This window comes from Vulpes lagopus, chromosome 17, assembly GCF_018345385.1.
Source record: "Vulpes lagopus strain Blue_001 chromosome 17, ASM1834538v1, whole genome shotgun sequence".
Classification (NCBI taxonomy): domain Eukaryota; kingdom Metazoa; phylum Chordata; class Mammalia; order Carnivora; family Canidae; genus Vulpes; species Vulpes lagopus.
The window spans coordinates 15,628,316-15,646,178 of NC_054840.1; the positions used below are offsets into that span (position 1 = coordinate 15,628,316).

The 17,863-nt window shown below is 39.6% G+C and overlaps 2 protein-coding genes across 3 annotated transcripts in view; one reads left to right on the forward strand and one right to left on the reverse strand.

Annotated features, from left to right (window-relative positions):
• The window catches only part of SMC4 (structural maintenance of chromosomes 4), a 36,195-nt gene extending 29,704 nt beyond the window's left edge, over positions 1-6,491 (reverse strand). Inside the window, exons 1-5 of the mRNA XM_041731665.1 lie at positions 6,118-6,491; positions 4,802-4,945; positions 3,744-3,922; positions 3,070-3,261; positions 1,360-1,536 (exon numbers count right to left, since the gene is read on the reverse strand). Of these exons, the coding sequence (XP_041587599.1) occupies positions 1,360-1,536; positions 3,070-3,261; positions 3,744-3,922; positions 4,802-4,940 (687 nt within the window). The 5' untranslated portion in view covers positions 4,941-4,945; positions 6,118-6,491. The remainder of the gene's footprint in view (positions 1-1,359; positions 1,537-3,069; positions 3,262-3,743; positions 3,923-4,801; positions 4,946-6,117) is intronic.
• A 119-nt stretch (positions 6,492-6,610) lies between these two features.
• Positions 6,611-17,863, forward strand: part of IFT80 (intraflagellar transport 80) — a 127,748-nt gene continuing 116,495 nt past the window's right edge. Inside the window, exon 1 of one of the 2 annotated variants that reach the window (XM_041731667.1) lies at positions 6,611-6,963. The gene's annotated coding sequence lies outside the window, so the exon portion shown is untranslated. The remainder of the gene's footprint in view (positions 6,964-17,863) is intronic. The other variant, XM_041731666.1, reaches the window with a different exon arrangement.

Sequence of the window (17,863 nt, forward strand, 5' to 3'; positions counted from 1 at the left end):
ATTTTGACCAATTATCCCAGGATGACAGTAAATAGACAATACTAAACAAAAGATAAACACAAGTGTAGGTTCATACAAAATGGTGTTATCAAATATAATATTAGAGTGAAGTAACTTATAATTCAACTTATTCACCAAACCAAATCCCAGAATATGAAAGTCCACGTGACACAAATACACAGCTTTAATTTCACATCTATGTAAATTCAAATTCTGTTTAGAAATATATCTGGAGCTGATTTCTCCCAACTTTTAAATAAGTCTGGGTTACAGAAGTATTACAAATGTACCATGCCTGGTAACAAAAGACAGTAATATAAGTAATTCTAGGACAATGGGAACTGACTGAGAACACTCAGATATCCTAACGAAACTTTCAGCATCAAATCAAAATTTCCAACTTAGTTTAAAATCAGTAGCATAAAACATTAAAGAATATCAGCAGCTATTTCACATCACAATATAGTTTTAACTATCATACTCCTGGGAGATTCTGGATAGAACACAGGAAAAGAAAGTAGCTTCAAATCAAAAAGGAATTTTAATGTATCTGACAAAGCCATGTTTTACAATAATAACATCTTGAAAGGTAGACAGAAGGTATTCTTCCTACTAAGCAAGGGTTGGTAGGTAAAACCTATCTTTACTCAAAGAACACAGGGTTTCTAATAAAATTTAACTTAACATCAGGTAGTTAGTTCTATTCTCCCTCTAAAAAGACTAAGAACTGTGATACTTCAGAATGATATACGAGTTACTTTCTGTCTTTCAACATGGGAATGGTTCAAGGAGGCCATTCTAACCAAAACAAAAATTGGCTTTTAGTTAACCATGCTAAGTGTTTAGGAAAAAAAAAAATAGTAGTAAGGCGCTTAAGTAAAAATTTCAGACACCAAGTATACAAAGTTCTTTTCATTTTTGTGCTTGTATTAGAGATAAGAACAAAAGTAAAGGACTACTAAAAGATAATCTCATTTAAAATGTTATCTTAAAGGAGAATAGCACAATAAATAGCTGTTATATTCCTGTCACGCTAAAGCAGCACAATAATATTGGTGTTTAATTTTTATTTCACTACGCCAATATTTACGTGCTGCTAGAGCGGAACAAGTACGTCAGTCATCCAAATATAAAATGAGCATCTCATGGTAAAAGCAGTTTTGAATGAATTTCCTTAAATTTCTAGAGCAGCAAATAATGATTCGCATCTTGACTGTAGTATGTAAACCATGATGTGCTGCTACAGTACTTTAAGGCCTCATAAAACACAGGATTCATCCAACAGGGGGAAACCCCTCTAAACTTTATTGAAAAAAAGAAGTAAGAAAAGAGAATCACTGAAGTCTTTAATAAACTTACCTGCAAGATTAAAAATCTATTATGGTCCAGGTCAATCCCATGGCTTCGAAGAAGATTGCCAACATCCTTAAATGTTGTCTTTTTCCCACTTATGTGATAGACAGATGTATTATCTCTGTAGGCAGTTCTGGATACATAGAAGTTACTGTTAGGAATGACTTCATAATCATCCCCTTCCTGTTTTGCAGAAAAACAAAACCAGAAAACAATTGTTGGTATTAAGTCACAGGTCTGCACCAAATTTCACTCTATCCATATTCAAGCTAATTCTATGGATTAAAAAACTTCAATTGGATATGCATATAAACTGGCAATAGTTCTCAGAAATAACCCTTTTAGCAAAGAATAGTTTCCAAGTTTTGATCCCTTCCTTATAGATCACAAAAACAAAAAGCCCACCTCCAAACAAGTCTAAAAATATATTTGATTGAAAAAAGAGCACTTGAAGGGGGACAAGAATCTCACATTATCTGAAACAAACTTACCCAAATTATTAAATAATGTTGACATTAAATTACCAGTCCATTAAAAAAGCTACAAGAGATGATCCAAGGAAAAGAAGGTAGTAATGGCGTAACATGGCTTAGTTTTTCTTTTGTTTTTTTTTTTGGTAAACAATATGCCATGTTAACGGAAGGTATAAAGAATTGCAAAGAATTGACAACTACATTCCTCCCAATTTCTAAAAAAATAAAATAAAATGGACTTTAAAGAATGAAGTATAAATCTACTTTGATATAAAACTTGCTTTCCTTTAAAAGTTTTGTCATTTTGAAATTATGGCTTTTAAAAATTTATGTGCATCAAACATAATTAAAATAAGCAAAGAAATCAAACCGGATTTACTGGCAATCATTTTCCAACCTAAATTATATGACAGAAAAGCACTAAGAAACAAAATTAAAATAGATGCCACCAGGTAAATTTAATTAAAGCACTTCATATTAAAAAAAAAAATCTAAAAAACAAAACTTAGAAGCCAAGTCACATCCTTGCTTCATTATGCAGTTTTCTATATTCTTAGGTTCCAATCAGTGATTTTTAAGCCATGAATCCCCAAAGTTAGCTATTCAAAAGACGAGAGAAAAAATACAATAGAACCATTTAAATAATCTTGACGTTTTACCTAAAATTGTTTCCTTTTCTAGAAAATAAACATATTAACTTAACCTTTCCCAATTTAAAAGGGTAGTTTATTTATTTACAAAGGTTGGTTTAAACTGAAGCAGAGCTCTTTCATATTCCAAACTAATAACATTAATATGAATTAAAATAACGGGGATAATAAAATTAGTCATCTGTTATATTTTCAAATTTAGGTAATTTATCTGAAAGCAATAAAAACAGAACTTTAAAAATGAACCCAAAATTACAGTTAAAGAATACCTAGTTGGCACTTAGGATACCAAAACTGCTCAATGTTTTATTCTAAAAAGGTAGGCACTATGATGAGCTACTTATAATTCATTCCACTGGCTAAAAATTTTAATATTTTAACAGCTGCCACCCCCACTACTCAAAAAAGAAAATACGGTTTTGGAGATAATGAAATTAGCATCTAGGGGGTAATAAAATCATTATCTATTCTGCTTTGAACATACACTGATTTTTAAAAACCAATTTAAGCGAAAAATAATAATTGTGCAATGTATGGAAATTATGTTCCATACTTGGAAGTTGCAAATAACGAAATACTCCCAAATCCCTTACCTTATCAATTATCTTCTGAAAATGAACTTCTACAGTACAACTCTGAATATCCTTGTGTTCATCAGAATTGTGTATTAGTACCGAAAGTTTTTTAGATCTTATTTTTTGTGCTCGATAGCCAAACACAAAAAGCATAGAATCAATAACATTGGATTTGCCACTGCCATTTGGGCCAATAATACAGGAAAAGCGCTGCATAAAAAGAACAGGAAAAAAAAATTGAAGTGAAAAAGGTCATACCATATAACTGATTTTAATTTAAACCGCTTGCCTTTTTTACTTGCAGCAAAACTATTTAAAATTTTCATTTCAACTTGTTTTCCTACATTATATTCTCCTTTATAACAAGCTTCAACATTTTAAGACTATAGTCTAAATCACTTTTACAAAAATTCATTCTAATAGAATGAATTCTAATAGAAAATAGAAATAGAAAAAATACTTCCTCCAAACAAACAAACAAAAAAAAAACCCCTCACCAATTCTACTCTGTGTGGAAAACTTAACAGCTAAAGAGGTACCAACGATAACCAGGATAAACAAAAACTAATTTCAGTTGTTAAAAACACAGGAAACATACCATGTATTATCAGTGAGGATAAACAGGATAAAACTGAAATACCTTGTAATAAAAACACATTACCCTATAATAGTTATTTAAAATGATCAAATACCTTATGAAAAGGTCCCAAAATTTTTTCCCCAGCATAGGATTTGAAGTTCTGGTTTACAATATGAGTTATCATAAGCCGAGGAGCTCCAGCTTCATTGGCCATTGCTGGAGGCGGGGGAGGAGGGATGCTATTCAAAATCTCTTCTAAACTTCTATTATCAATTTCCTCACTTGGTGTCTCTAAGTCAGTCAAAGGGAAGGGAAAGCAAGAGGAAAAAGAAAGCCTGCATTAGTGCAATTAGTTCGGAGGACTACTGCCTGCTAATCTTTGGAAAAATGTTACTTATGAAACCTAGGAATCAGTATTTTCCACTAAAATGTATTTTACTAAGAAGAAATGAAAATCTTTCAGCTTGATTTTATAAAAATAGAAATTCTTAAAGAAATGACCACCAGTCACAAAATCCTACAAAAATACGTCTCTTAGGAGTCAAAATACTACACCATAAAGCAAAATCTGGGAAAACCACAACAACCTGATTCTCTGTTCCTCGCCTAAACAGGTGGTTAAATCCTAAGGCTCTAGATCTAACTTTCTCCCAATCTCTGAGCACCTGGAACCTTAACTTTGGACAGTCAAGAGCTCCAGCGACTCTGTCACGGGGCTTCCTAATGTCACCCAATTCCTGTACTCACAAAAAAGCTACGGTAGTTTCAAATAAATTATCGTTATCTTTTTAAACGCCAGTTAGACCAGAGAGGTTAAGTTAGGGCCATGTCACTTTTAAGATACAATCATGTTAATTCTGCCTAGAAAACAGTCCACTAGCTATTGGCTGATCACGCCGATCTCCGCGGAAATACAAGGCCACAAATAAAATCGTAAATGTAGCCACGCACTTGCCCCAATCCCCTCCAACACCGTAACACCGAAATTGCACGAAGACTCCGACCACCGAAAATCGCCACATCGCTTTCTCGAGCACTACGGGACCGACAGTCGCCAGCTCCGCAGCCCCTCAGCTCCGCGCCCCCAAACACCCGCCAGTCCCGGGTTGGGCGCGGACCCACGCTGGCCGCCCCGCGCGTTCTCCAGCGGAGGAGCGGCGAGGTACTTACCTGTGGAAGCAGGGGCCGAGCTGCCCGCGCGGCCAGGCGGGGGTTCAGGCTCCGCGTCGCTGCTGGGGCCGTCCGGGGACTGCGGCGGCTCTTCCCTCGGGCGCCGGGCGGTGGAAGGTTGGGTGCCCTTTCGGGGCATGGTCGCTGGGGCCGGGGGAGAGCAGGGGCGAGTCAGTCCGCTGGGCCGCAGGGCCGCGCGGGTACACTCCCCGCCGGCCACCGCGTCGGATGAGCTCAGCCCCCACCCCATCCCACTCGGGGAAAACTCCGTCCACCCGTTTCCGAGAACCCATTTTAGATAACGCCGCCGGACGCCGGCGGGTGCTCGGTAAAGAAAGGCGCACAAACACACACACACACGCACACACGACCCCAAGTGCCAAAAAAGGCGAGATGCGTTTTCTTAAGCCCGAAGCAACGGGGCAAACCTAGACGTGCCTGGCCACCAAGCAGAGGGCAGAACGACCCGCGTTCCATTTTCTTAATGCCTCCCCACCCCCGTCCTCCCACGGCAGAAGGGTCTAACAATCCTCTAATTTCCTAGCGAAGTAATTCCTGCGCGGCGGCATTTGCTGGTATTCCCACGCTCTGGGGTTAGCGAAGCGAGCGCAAAAGACTTTGGTCGAGCAGAGTTTTGTATCCGCTTCAGGTCTGAGGGACTCTCAACTCCTCCTGAGGAGCGACGACTAACGGGCGACTCGCCGCCCACTTTCCCCGCCATTTGGCTCCGGGCGCCGCTGACGGCCCCGGGGGCGTCCAGGTCTCCCTCGCTGCCGTCCGACCCGGAGACGGGGGTCGACCACTCCCGATTTCCAAGACCAGACCTAGCAGCGCCTGGTCCGGGTCAGTCATCTAGGGGGTGGCGGGGGTCTGTCCCCTCCGACCCCCCCGTGGGGCCTCGCTGGACAATCCGCTACGAAAGGTCATCACGAAGGGCTCAGACTCGGTGAGCAGTCCCTCGGGGGAAGAGAGGAGGTCAGGGGGCCGGGGCAGGGGAGACGCCCTTTCCCCGACAGAGACCAGGATTTCCGAGAAGAGATCTGCGAGGCTTAAGAGTCCGCGTCCCCCGCGCCCCCCCCCGCCCCGAGGCGCTTAAGTAGCTCAGAGAAGTGGCGCCCGCGAGGAGCGCGCGGGAGCCCCGACCGCCGGGAGGCGGCCGAGGGGGGAGGGGTGACAGCGAAAGAAACCTCCCGGCGGCTGCCTCAGCCCAGAGCGGACTTCGGCGGCTCCCGCTCGAGGCCTCTACTTTCCCGGCGCCCGCGGACCGGCCAGGAAGGAAGAGTGTGACAACCTGGTCAGGAAAAGAAGTACTTTACCTGCGGAGCAGGCCACTCGCACCAAAGCCGGAGACCGTTGTATAGCACCCCCCGCTCCTACCGGTGTTTCGGCTCCGGGTCCTTCACTCGAAAATGGCGCCTAAAATACAAACTCGAACGGAAATTCGTTACAAATGCGCGCAATGCTTTCTGGGAACCACTAATTTGAAAAAAATGCGGCGCTTGCCACCGCCATCTTCTGGTCGCTTGCACGCATGCGCGAACTCCTGGCGGGACCCTGGCGGCCGGGCTCGTCTGTAGTAAGTGAAAAGGCGGAGCGAAGCGCTGTTTTGTTTTAGGCCTACGGCAACAGTACTCTTAAAAAATACCAAGAAAAAAAAAAAAGAAAATAAATCCCAATCTAGAGAGAGTTTTGAACTAGAGAAAAAAAAAAACAGCCCCGGAGGGCTCCACCCACAGCTGGAGGAAGGCTCCGTCGCCTACTAACGTCCCTTCAGGGGAGGGCGGGATCGGGTGACCCGCGGAGGGGGAAGTATCGCGAGAAGAGGGAGTGTGCGAGGCTCGTAGGCGTCACTATGGTGACAGGGAGGTCGGGAGGCTTCTTGGTAACTGGTCCTAGCTCCGGGAGCAATCGCCACCGCTTTCCTGGAACTTTAAGGTAAATCTCTTCGCCTCCGGACGTGGTGAGGAAGGGGTTTGGAAATTGTGGCCACCTTCGGATCCCACCGTACCTACTGTAATAGCGTATGCGGCACAGAGCATCTGCTGCGTCCGCCCTGCAGGCAGCGAGCCGGGCGCTGGACGAAGCTTTTGGGATGCGAAGCAGGAAGCCCTGAGTTTGGAAGGAGTAGAAGGACAAGACGAAGAACAGAAACACCTGGATCGGTGAATGATTGCATAGTCTATACGTAAATAGCAAAATAGTTTGGAATTTTTTTGGTGTCAGGTCATTCGTGTCACTAGCGAAAGGGGAATTTCGGGCTTTTACGATGATTTGATTGAGATTCCGTAATGGAAGAAATGATTGGTTGATGTCATCTGGTTATCTCCACGAGGAAATTATCGATCGGAAAGTATTCCTTCGGTAACTTTTGAATACGTTGTACTGTGAATTACTAAGCAGGTATTCCTGTTTCCAGAGAACTTAGTTTTGTTAGTCGATTTTTAACGTGGAGTCCGTGGTCCTCTTGGTGGGGCGATTGAGATTCAGTGGAATTCATGATGCTCCCCCCCCCCCCGCCGCCCCCAGCTGAAACGGTAAACGGAATTCTGTGTGTTTGTTCATTTTCCTGGGGAGTTAGTTTCCTCAGAACTTTGATTAGATTCTCAAACGTGGTCCTAATCACCTATTATGTTAAGCACTGCCCCCAATAAGTATGCATTCAGCGACACTTAGGAAATTGTCATTGAGAACTGGGAGCCCTGCCCTCCCTTTGACTTTTGTATACTTAGCGCCTGGCATACTAAAGCAGGGAGAAATCTGCTTTATAAATGAATTTATGTTACCATTCTAAGTAAGTAGTACGAATCTTGCGCCGGGAGTATGAAGTAAAGTTCAGTGATTCTCAAAGGGATGTGGAGGAGACACTCCCTGACAACTCTTAAGAATTTGGTGAAGTTCAGAGACTGATGTGGTTTGCCAGAACATTGATTCGGGTGTATAACCCACATTTATTTATTTTTATTTAAATTCAAGTTAGTTAACATATTGAGTTATTAGTTTCAGGGGTAGAATTTAGTCCAATTTAGTGATTCATCATTTGCATGTAACAGTGTTACATCAAGTGCCTCCTTAATGCCTATCACCCAATAATATGCCTTTTCTTTCAAAGCTGAAAAAAAAATAGCTATTGTTTTCCTAAGATAAGCTACAGACAAAGTCAATGAAAAAAATTTTTTGGCTGGTAGGCGTATTAAGAAAACGTAATGATTCTCTTTCAAAGCTTCTGGAAACCTTTGGATTTTCAAAGTTTGTAAAACACTACAAAACTGGGGATGGAGAGGTATCAACCATGAAAATAAGCAAAGACTAGGCCAAATTGAGTGGGACAGAAGGGTCATGGAGACAATGTAATTAAAAGATGTTAACAGATAACAAAATCCCAAATCCCATCATTTTTTTTAGCTGCATACTTGGACAACTTACCCAATTTATCAATCTCTCTGAAAATATTTGTTATAAAATTAGTATATACTGTCTGCCCCATAGAATTGTCTGTAATTGTCTACCACACATGCTAAGCATTTGATGTTACTGTGTTTACGACACTGATTTTATTAGGGTATGTATTAAGGATGAATAATGGGATGGCGAGTTAGAAGGTCAGCTTATCAAGGGTCTTGAAAGCCAGACTGACTGAAGATGTTAAATATGATACAGAGGAACCACTTATTAGAAAAATTTTGATACAAGGAATGACTTGGTAAAAAAGAAAAAAAAATAACAGTAGTTAAGTGGGATGTGTTAAAGAGGAAAAAAGACTTAGATCAGACATGGCTGTATTAGATTATTACTGAACAATCCTCCATGTGGAAGGAGAAATGCCTACACAGTAGAATGGAAAAAATCCAGGCACATTTTGGGGGGAAAATCTATAGCTTTTATAGATTTTAATGGTTAAGAGTCTGAATACCTAAAGTCAGCCAGATACTATTCTTTGTTGGTGAATCCCTAAGCTAGTGATGAAGGGATAGAAAGAAAAACTGATAATTCCTAGTTTTACTGCCTTTGATGATTACTATTAGTAACAGTAGGCCTTAATGACAGATGAGAAAGAAATGTAATTTCAATAAATCAGTTAAGTGACCTATGGCTTTAGATTTAGTTGAACCTAACTATGCTCCACTTAGAACACATATTTTCAAAATATTCTTTTTTTTTTTTTTATGATAGTCACAGAGAGAGAGAGAGAGAGGCAGAGACACAGGCAGAGGGAGAAGCAGGCTCCATGCACCGGGAGCCCGACGTGGGATTCGATCCCGGGTCTCCAGGATCGCGCCCTGGGCCAAAGGCAGGCGCCAAACCGCTGCGCCACCCAGGGATCCCATTTTCAAAATATTCTTAAACCAGCTTGTATAATGTAGAAAAGACATAACAGCTACAGAGTAGACATGAATCTAAAGTGAAAGTAGGATGCTTAGAACAAGTGAAGAAGTGATGTGAGAAGAGATTAGGGTCACAAGAAAACAACTTGATTGATCCCTTCCGATACTTTGAATACTTCTCACGAAAGTGATAGAGTATAATTATAAAAAGAAGCTGGTCAGATTGGGATGGACTTACAGGGCAGCTGGTGGCTCAGCGGTTTAGCGCCACCTTCAGCCCAGGGTGTGATCCTGGGATCCTGGGATCCTGGGATCGAGTCCCACGTCAGGCTCCCTGTATGGAGCCTGCTTCTCCCTCTGCCTGTGTCTCTGCCCCTCTCTGTCTTTTTCTGTGTGCCTCTCATGAATAGATAAAGTCTTAAAAAAAAAAAAAAGGGGATGGACTTACAGTCATTTGGGAAAGTATAACCAAGTCTCATTCTGATATGAAATCATCTGCTAACAATTGTGTGATTTCAAGTAGTCTGAGAAGAGAACTCTTTTTACATTTTAAAAGTGAAATTTTGCCTCATAGTAAGAAATAAGAATGAATTAAAAGAGAATATTTGGAATTAGAATTCAGATCCACATTTGCAATTCTTTAACTGCACACATAAATTTTGTCATCATAATGTCTTTTTAAAAAGATTTTATTTATTTATTCATGAGAGATACAGAGACAGAAAGAGAGAGAGGCAGAGACACAGGCAGAGGGAGAAGCAGGCCCCATGTAGGGAGCCCGACGTGGGACTTGATCCCGGGTCTCCAGGATCAGGCCCTGGGCTGAAGGCAGGTGCTAAACTGCTGAACCACCTGGGCTGCCCATAATATATATATTTTTGTCTCTTATAATGTGGTTTCAACATTTCATGAAGTCTAATATTAGATTTGTGGATAAATCTTTAAAAATATTAATCAAGTTTTTAGTTAATTGCAAATAATTGGATTAGATATTAACTAATAATAATGAATAAAATAAGCATGAATTTATATAAGTAATGAACAAATACTTAGAGAATGTTGCTCAAGATTAATAGATCGGTTGGTGCGCCTAGCTGGCTTCATTGGTGGAACATGTGACTCTATCTCAGGGTTGTGGGTTTGAGCCCCATATTGGGTGTAGAGATTACTTAAAAATAAAATCTTAGGAAAAAAAAAGATTAATAAATAGGCTGTAGAACAGGACATAATATGGAATATTCCTCTTGATAATATAATGCTATTCATTTATATATTATACATTTATGTATTATACATTTTACATATTACAGATATATACATCCATGTAACATGTACATGAATACATATTAGATTACATATTAGTACATGAATGTTATTGAAATTCTCACCTATCCTAACACAGAAAAAATAATGAGGAAATGGAACAGTATGGGGAAAGACTTGAAAAAAGCTTGCTTTTATTCATGTAGGTCGGGATTAGAAAAGATAGATCCAGTGGGCAGCAGAGGCAAGGAATATAAGAAAATAGGATGAGATAGTGCTATATGAATGTTGAAACATAAACATAGATTAGTTTTTTAAGGGTGTAAAATGAAGATAGCACCAGAAAATGTCCATTGTTAAAATCTAGGAGGAAGAAATAGTAATGTCTCAGGTAGGATTCTAGATTATAGGTAACAGAAAACCTAATCTAAATTGTCTTGAGTAAAAACTTTTTCTTCCCCATCATTTATTTAAATAAAAGTCCTGGGCCACCTGTGAAACAGTCTCTGTCCAAAGAGAATGGAATGTTCTAATTGACTTAAGTCTCTCTCATGCTGGCTTCATTGAAGCCACATGGGCTAAAAGTGGGGAAGTGGGTGTTCCAAAGAGAAAAATTCTTTGTAGCTAAGAGGAGAATGAATATATGTAGAGTGACAAAAACACGAATTTTCACTCTGAATAGCTAACAATTACTCAGTTTTTACTATGTTTTAGGCTCTTTACTGAACATTTTACATACATTTAATCATCATAATCTGTGAAATAGGTATAGACCCATTTGACATGAGGAAGAAAACAATACAGTATCTGGAAGATCATAGGTGAAAGTTTCAATAAGAAGAGTGTCAAGTGCAGTAGAGACTGAAGAAAATGAGAATGATGATCTTATGAGGAAAATAACATGTATTAGGTTTTTTCAAATGCAGAAATGCATAGAGAAGAAGACAAAATTTGGCCATAAGCCTATCACTCAGATAGTCCTATGCTATATATACAAATGTATAGATAAATAAAATACTATGAGCATGGTAAAAACTTCAACAGTACAGAAACATAAAATGATAATTAAAAGCTTCCTTCTCATCCCAGTGTACCTTCCCTCAAAAAGATCTCCATTGTCTAACTTATCTTCCCAGAAAGATGTTTTAGAATCCTCTAGCTTAAATATATATCCTTTTTTATTGACACAAAGAGTCGAGTTATATTACACTGCTATACACTTTTGTCATTTAACATTATAGATATCTTTATCAGCACATAGAGATTCAATGCACAGATTCATTTCATTTTTTAATTCTGCAGCACTCAAGCATTTTGAGTATGAGTATTCTTTTATGCTAGTTGATGAATTAAAAGGATGAATTAAAGATGACTACTTATTTCAGATTTGAGAATCACATGGTTTATTGGCTAGAATTTATTAGGCCACCTTGCAAAAGGATTATAAATACAGCAAATAGGTATAATATTTAAAGTCTGGTTGGCAAGATCTAGATATAATCATGGCTTGAACTACAGGGAAATATAAAAAGCATAGCATATACATATATTGCAGTAAATGGCATCCAGGCATTGGAGTGGGATGGGGGTAGGAGATCTTCAGTAATTGAAATATACTGGCTTTCACAAGCCTGTTTGCTTTGCTTGTTTTGTCTTTGAATGTCTCTGGAAATGGTGAGCCTGCCTCTCTCTTCCCTGCCATGTAAGAGATCCCAGCTCTAGTTTGCAAGTGATTTTATGACAAGACAATTGGTGTAAAAGATCTGCCTGCCTTTCTTTCCCTCCTTTCTCTTCTGGGAAAGAGTTACAGAACTATCAATTTAGAAAACTGTTCATAAAAATTGCACTTTAAAAAATAGGGCCTTGGGTAAGTCATAAGCAAACCATTAATTTTGATATCCATACCCAAGGGTTAGCCAATATGCAAATGATCCAAACAGAACTTGGTATAAATGTATTTATGATCTAGTTCTTGTGATTCATTTATTCTTCACATTCTTGTTCACTTCTGAGGCTTGTCTGCTATTTCTTATCTATAAGTTAAGTTATGCCTTCCCTCTTGCCTGCCTAAAATTTTTCTCATCTGTTAGTGCTTCTACCTCTTAGTTTTAATTCTCTTTTTAAAACAAGATTTTATTTTATTTATTTGAGAGAGAGAGAGAGAGAGAGAGAGAGAGCAGGGGAAGCAGCAGAGGGAGAGGGAGAGAATCTCAAGCAGACTGCACTGAGCATGGAGCCCAGAGGTCAATGTGAAATGTGGGGCCCAATTTCATGACCCTGAAATCACCATCTGAGCTGAAATCGAGAGTCAGATGCTCAATAGACTTAGCTACCCAGGTGCACCTTTTACTTTTAATTCTTAAATTTAATTTTTTCTCATCTTGTAAACCATTTAACCAAAGTGGCATAAGTACATTTATATTGTTACACTACTATTACCTCCATCTATCCACAGAACTCTTTCATCTTGCAGAACTGAAACTCTGTACCCATTAAATAATAACTCCCCATTTTTCCTTCCCCTGCCCCAGCCCCTGGCAACCACCACCCTACTTTCTCTCTCTATGAATTTGGCTACTCTAGTACTTCATATAAGTGGAATATACAGATATAAGGACAGATACTGTCCTTTTTTGACTGGATTATTTCAATTAGCATAATGTTAAGTCTAATTCTTAACATTGGTTCTTTTTTTTCTTTTTCTTTAAATTTTATTTATTTATTTATGAGAGACAGAGAGAGACAGAGAAGCAGGCGCCATGCAGGGAGCCCGATGCAGGACTCAAACCGGGGTCTCCAGGATCAGGCCCTGGGCTGAAGGCAGTGCTAAACTGCTGAGCCACCAGGGCTGCCCTTAACGTTAGTTCTTAATTTAGTTTCTTGGTTCTAACTCTGTTCCACATTATAAAAACATATATCCACAACCTGAGTGTGTAATATATGATGAACTTTTAAATTTAGGGTTGTTTTTTGTTTTGTTTTGTTTTGTTTTTTTAGGTTTTATTGAAGAGAGTGAGAGAGAGAGAGAGAGAGAGCGAGCACAAGCCGAGGGAGAGGTGGGGGGGGGGCGGTTGTTGGGGGGGGCGGGGACACAGACTCCCTGCTGGGCTGGCTCTATCCTAGGGCCTTGGGATCATAACCTGAGCCAAAGGCAGACACTTAACTGACTGAGCCACTCAGGTGCTCCTAAATTTAGTTTTTGATAGAACTATACAGAGTTCTGTAATAAACAAGCTTATAAGTTGCATATATATTTTGGTGTACATTTATATGTATGTGATAAATTTCTGTGACTAGGAATTCTTCCTAGTATTATATAATACTTCCATTGAATCAGTAGCATCTAACTCAAAGCATAGTACATATGTGTCAGATTGGTAGAGCCTAGGCTATTTGCTTCTTTCTAGAGGAAAGGAAGCCTAGAGAGGAAATAATGTTTCTTATAATGGGAAAAGGACTCCTAAGATAGGGGATTCCCCAAGTATAGAAAAGGCAGTCAAAGGTTTTGTGGTGGAGGGCAAAAGAATAAATGACCATTAGCAGTAATTTACCTGCCCTTCAGTAATGTATGGAAGTATCTGTTTCTCTATACACCAGCACTGGGTCGTGGGTATTTTGCATTTGACCACTCTGATAACAGAAAAATGGCATCTAGTTGTTTGAATTTTTATTTCCTTAATTATAATTGAGGCTAGGCATTGTTTCATATTTTTGATTGCTCACTGACCACTTGTTTATGTTTCTGTGAACTGTTCTTTTATGTTTATTGGTGCCCTTGATCAAATTACTTCGTGAGTGACCATGCTTTCTTATTCTCTGCTTCTATAGTATTGTTAATCTATCCCTCTCTACTGATCCCTTCTCTTTAGTCCCCAAACATACTAGAGGTCTACTCTAGTTTAAAAGGCCTTTATAGCTACTATTCTATTTCTTCCTTTAACTTCTCTACACTTAAATATCTTTATATCTTTATACATACACTTGTACACCTTTAACTTCTACACTTATGAGCTATGCCTGCTGATTCCATTTTAGGGTATGCAAGGATGATTCTAGTTGCAGAGAATATAGGAATGAACAAAAGAGGCAAAAATTCTTGCACTTATGAAGCTTACATCTTAGAAAGGGGAATGGTAAGTGAAATGCATAGTATAACAGATGACCCTCCAGAGAAGAGTTGATGTTGTAGTCTTGAGTCCAAAGATGGAAACTCAGGCAAAATTTCTGTGTTGCAGTCTGAAGGCAGAATTCCTTCTTTAGGAAACTGTGGTCTTTGCTCACAAGGCCTTTAACTGATTAGATGGAACCCACTCATATGCAGGGTTATCTGCTGTACTGTAAGTCGACTGATTATAGATGTTAATCACTTCTGTTTTTTTTTCAAAGATCTTATTTATTTATTTTAGAGAGAGAGCATGAGCAGGGGGAATGTAGAGAGGGGGAAAGTAGAGGGGGATTCAGAGAGAATCTGAAGCAGGCTGCTGGGTGTGGAGCCTGATGCAGGGTTCCATTTCATGACCTCAAGATCATGACTTGAGTAGAAACCAAGAGTCAGGCGCTTAACCAACTGAGCCACCCAGGCACCCTTGTTAATTACTTCTAAAAAATACATTTACTGGGACCCCTGGGTAGCTTAGCAGTTTAGCGCCACCTTCAGCCCAGGGCGTGATCCTGGAGACCCGGGATCAAGTCCCACGTCGGGCTCCCTGCATGGAGCCTGCTTCTCCCTTTGCCTATGTCTCTGCCTCTCTCTCTCTCTCTGTGTCTCTCATGAATAAATAAATAAAATCTTAAAAAAATACATTACAGCAACATTTAGACTAGTGTTTGTCGAAATGACTGGGCACCATTTGTGTAGCCAGGTTAACACATAAAATTAACCATTACAGTAGAGTAGTCCAGGTTGATAAAAGCTTTGAACACCATTGCAAGAACTTTGTTTTTTATTTATTTATTTATTTATTTATTTATTTATTTATGATAGTCACAGAGAGAGAGAGGCAGAGACACAGGCAGAGGGAGAAGCAGGCTCCATGCACCGGGAGCCCGACGTGGGATTCGATCCTGGGTCTCCAGGATCGCGCCCTGAGCCAAAGGCAGGTGCTAAGCCGCTGCGCCACCCAGGGATCCCAAGAACTTTGTTTTTAACTCTGAGTGAGATAGGAAGCTGTTGTAGTATTTTGAGCAGAGAAGTGCCATGATCTATTTCAAAAGTCTCTCTGCCTGCTGTGGTAAGTATAGATCATGAGGGGTTAGAGGCCAATTAGGATTCTATTCTAATCCAGGTTAACAAATGATAGCATATTGAACCGGGGTCATAACAGTGGGGTGGCAAAAATCAGATATTCTAAAGATAGAGCGTAAAAGTTTTGGTTTTCAAAAGTTAGATTTGGGATGTGAGAGGAGGGTCAGTAATCATTCTAAGGTTTTTTAGCCTGTGCAGCTGGAAGAAAGGAATTACCATTTGCTGAGATGGGTAAGGCTACGAGAAGGGTGAAGTTAGAGGAACGATCAGAGGTTTGATTTGGATCTCAAGTTTGAATATCTGTTAGACATTTCAGATAAATTGTCGAATACTCAGATATAAAAGTCAGGTTCATTGAAGAGGTCTGAACTGGAGATATCAAGTTGGAAGTTGTCGCTATGTAGTCAATATTGTTTGTATTTATATTAAGCCATGAAACTGGGTGATACCAATGGCAGTGAGTGTAGATATAGAAGAGGTACAAGAACTGAGCCCAAAGTTTAAGTTTGGGAAAATTAGGACAAAAGGGTGGTGAAATTTATTCCCTCTATAACTCTGCAATTCCTATCCCTCTCTAAACTGCCCATTGAATTGAAGTCTAACACCCATAACAGATTGGGTAGGAATCCCACAGAGTTCCTGTGCTCTTATGAGGATTGCCTCTTCCTCCCTTATAAAACTCAGCATCAACGCTACAAACTACCTAAGAGACCAGTTCCAGGAAGAAGGCTACAATTTAAATTGATTATCCACTTTGCTTTGAGAGACCATTGGGACTATTCCAGCATGCCTTACATCCATGTTTACCTCAATCTCCACATTCAAGACTCTTAATTCCTTGTGTTAGTTCATTATTAAGTTTAGCTGTTGATGATAATATGACAAACTTTTTTCTCTATCACTGAATAAGTGGTACAAGACCAATATGGCTTCACAACATCAAAAATCTTGGTTCCTTCTATCTTGTTGCTGTTTTATGCATGGCCTTGACATGGCATGGAGAGTATCACTCTTATTTTCTAAGTTTTTGTCAATTATGGTGTGATTTACAAAATTTTTATAAGAGTTAATAAAATGGTTTCTTTAGGTAACTCATTAACTTTTCATATTGCTGCTGTGGTTAACCACAACTGTTGGGAAGTGTTATCTAACCCCCACAGAAAGTAAATCCCAGATCGGGCCAGTATGTTAATGATGTTGTAATATCTCTACATGGGTTTCAGAATTGTTAATGCCCTATTTGGCCACACCTAGTTTCTTTTCTTTTCTTTTTTTTTTTTTTTTTTTCACACTTAGTTTCAAAGTCATCTGGGAAACAGTTTTATTCTAGGTGGCCAGGTGTACAGCAAAAATTCAGATTTTACTACCACAGAAGCAAGGTTGAAAGAATATTGGAGGACAGCCAGTCATTTCTACCATCTGTCCCAAACTCTTAGCTCCTCCCCATCTAAATCCTGCCACTCTGTCTTTGGAACTTATAGTATGTCATTGGCCAAATCTACATTCTCAGCCTTTATTCTGAGTGATCCCTTTACCTTGGTAATCTAACTTAAATCTGGTTGTTTCCTAAGGAAATTGCTTTCCCCATGGGCCCCTTCAAGTGGAAGCTGTTTTGCCTCCCAGGATCCCGTGTGTTAAAAGGTCTTGTTTCTCAATGATGTATCTGGACAATTGATTATCTTTCTCTTCTTCTTTATAATTTCCTAGTCCCTTTAAAACAAATCCTACCAAATTAAACCATTCTCTATCCTGTCTTTTTGCAGTCAGCTGCAGATCTCTTTGCTATTTTTCCTCATTCATTGAATATTTTAGCACCTGGCTAGCTGTCTTTATTCTCTACCGCTTCACTGTTGTTATTCTCAGTGATTTAATATTGACAAATCATTCCATTCTATTCCCTGGCCTCTTAGTTCCTTGACCTCATATACCCACTTGCATAGTCTTAACCTACTTTATCATTACCAATATCTACCCTCTCTCTCAAAACCTGTTTTAAGCATCCCATTATATGTCTCCACTTAGTTTTCTCCCTCTAGAATCTTAATGTTGACAGTTCTTCAGACTTCAGTAGGACTTCTAGGCCATTGAAGCTACCACATTTTCATGTTCTGCTAGGTAGTCTTATCTTATCCCATGGTTTTGAGTATGATCTTTGTGCTGACAACCCACGAAGTGATGTCTCATTCAGATCTCCAGCTCTGACCTGTTGACTCCAAACTTGGATATCCATTT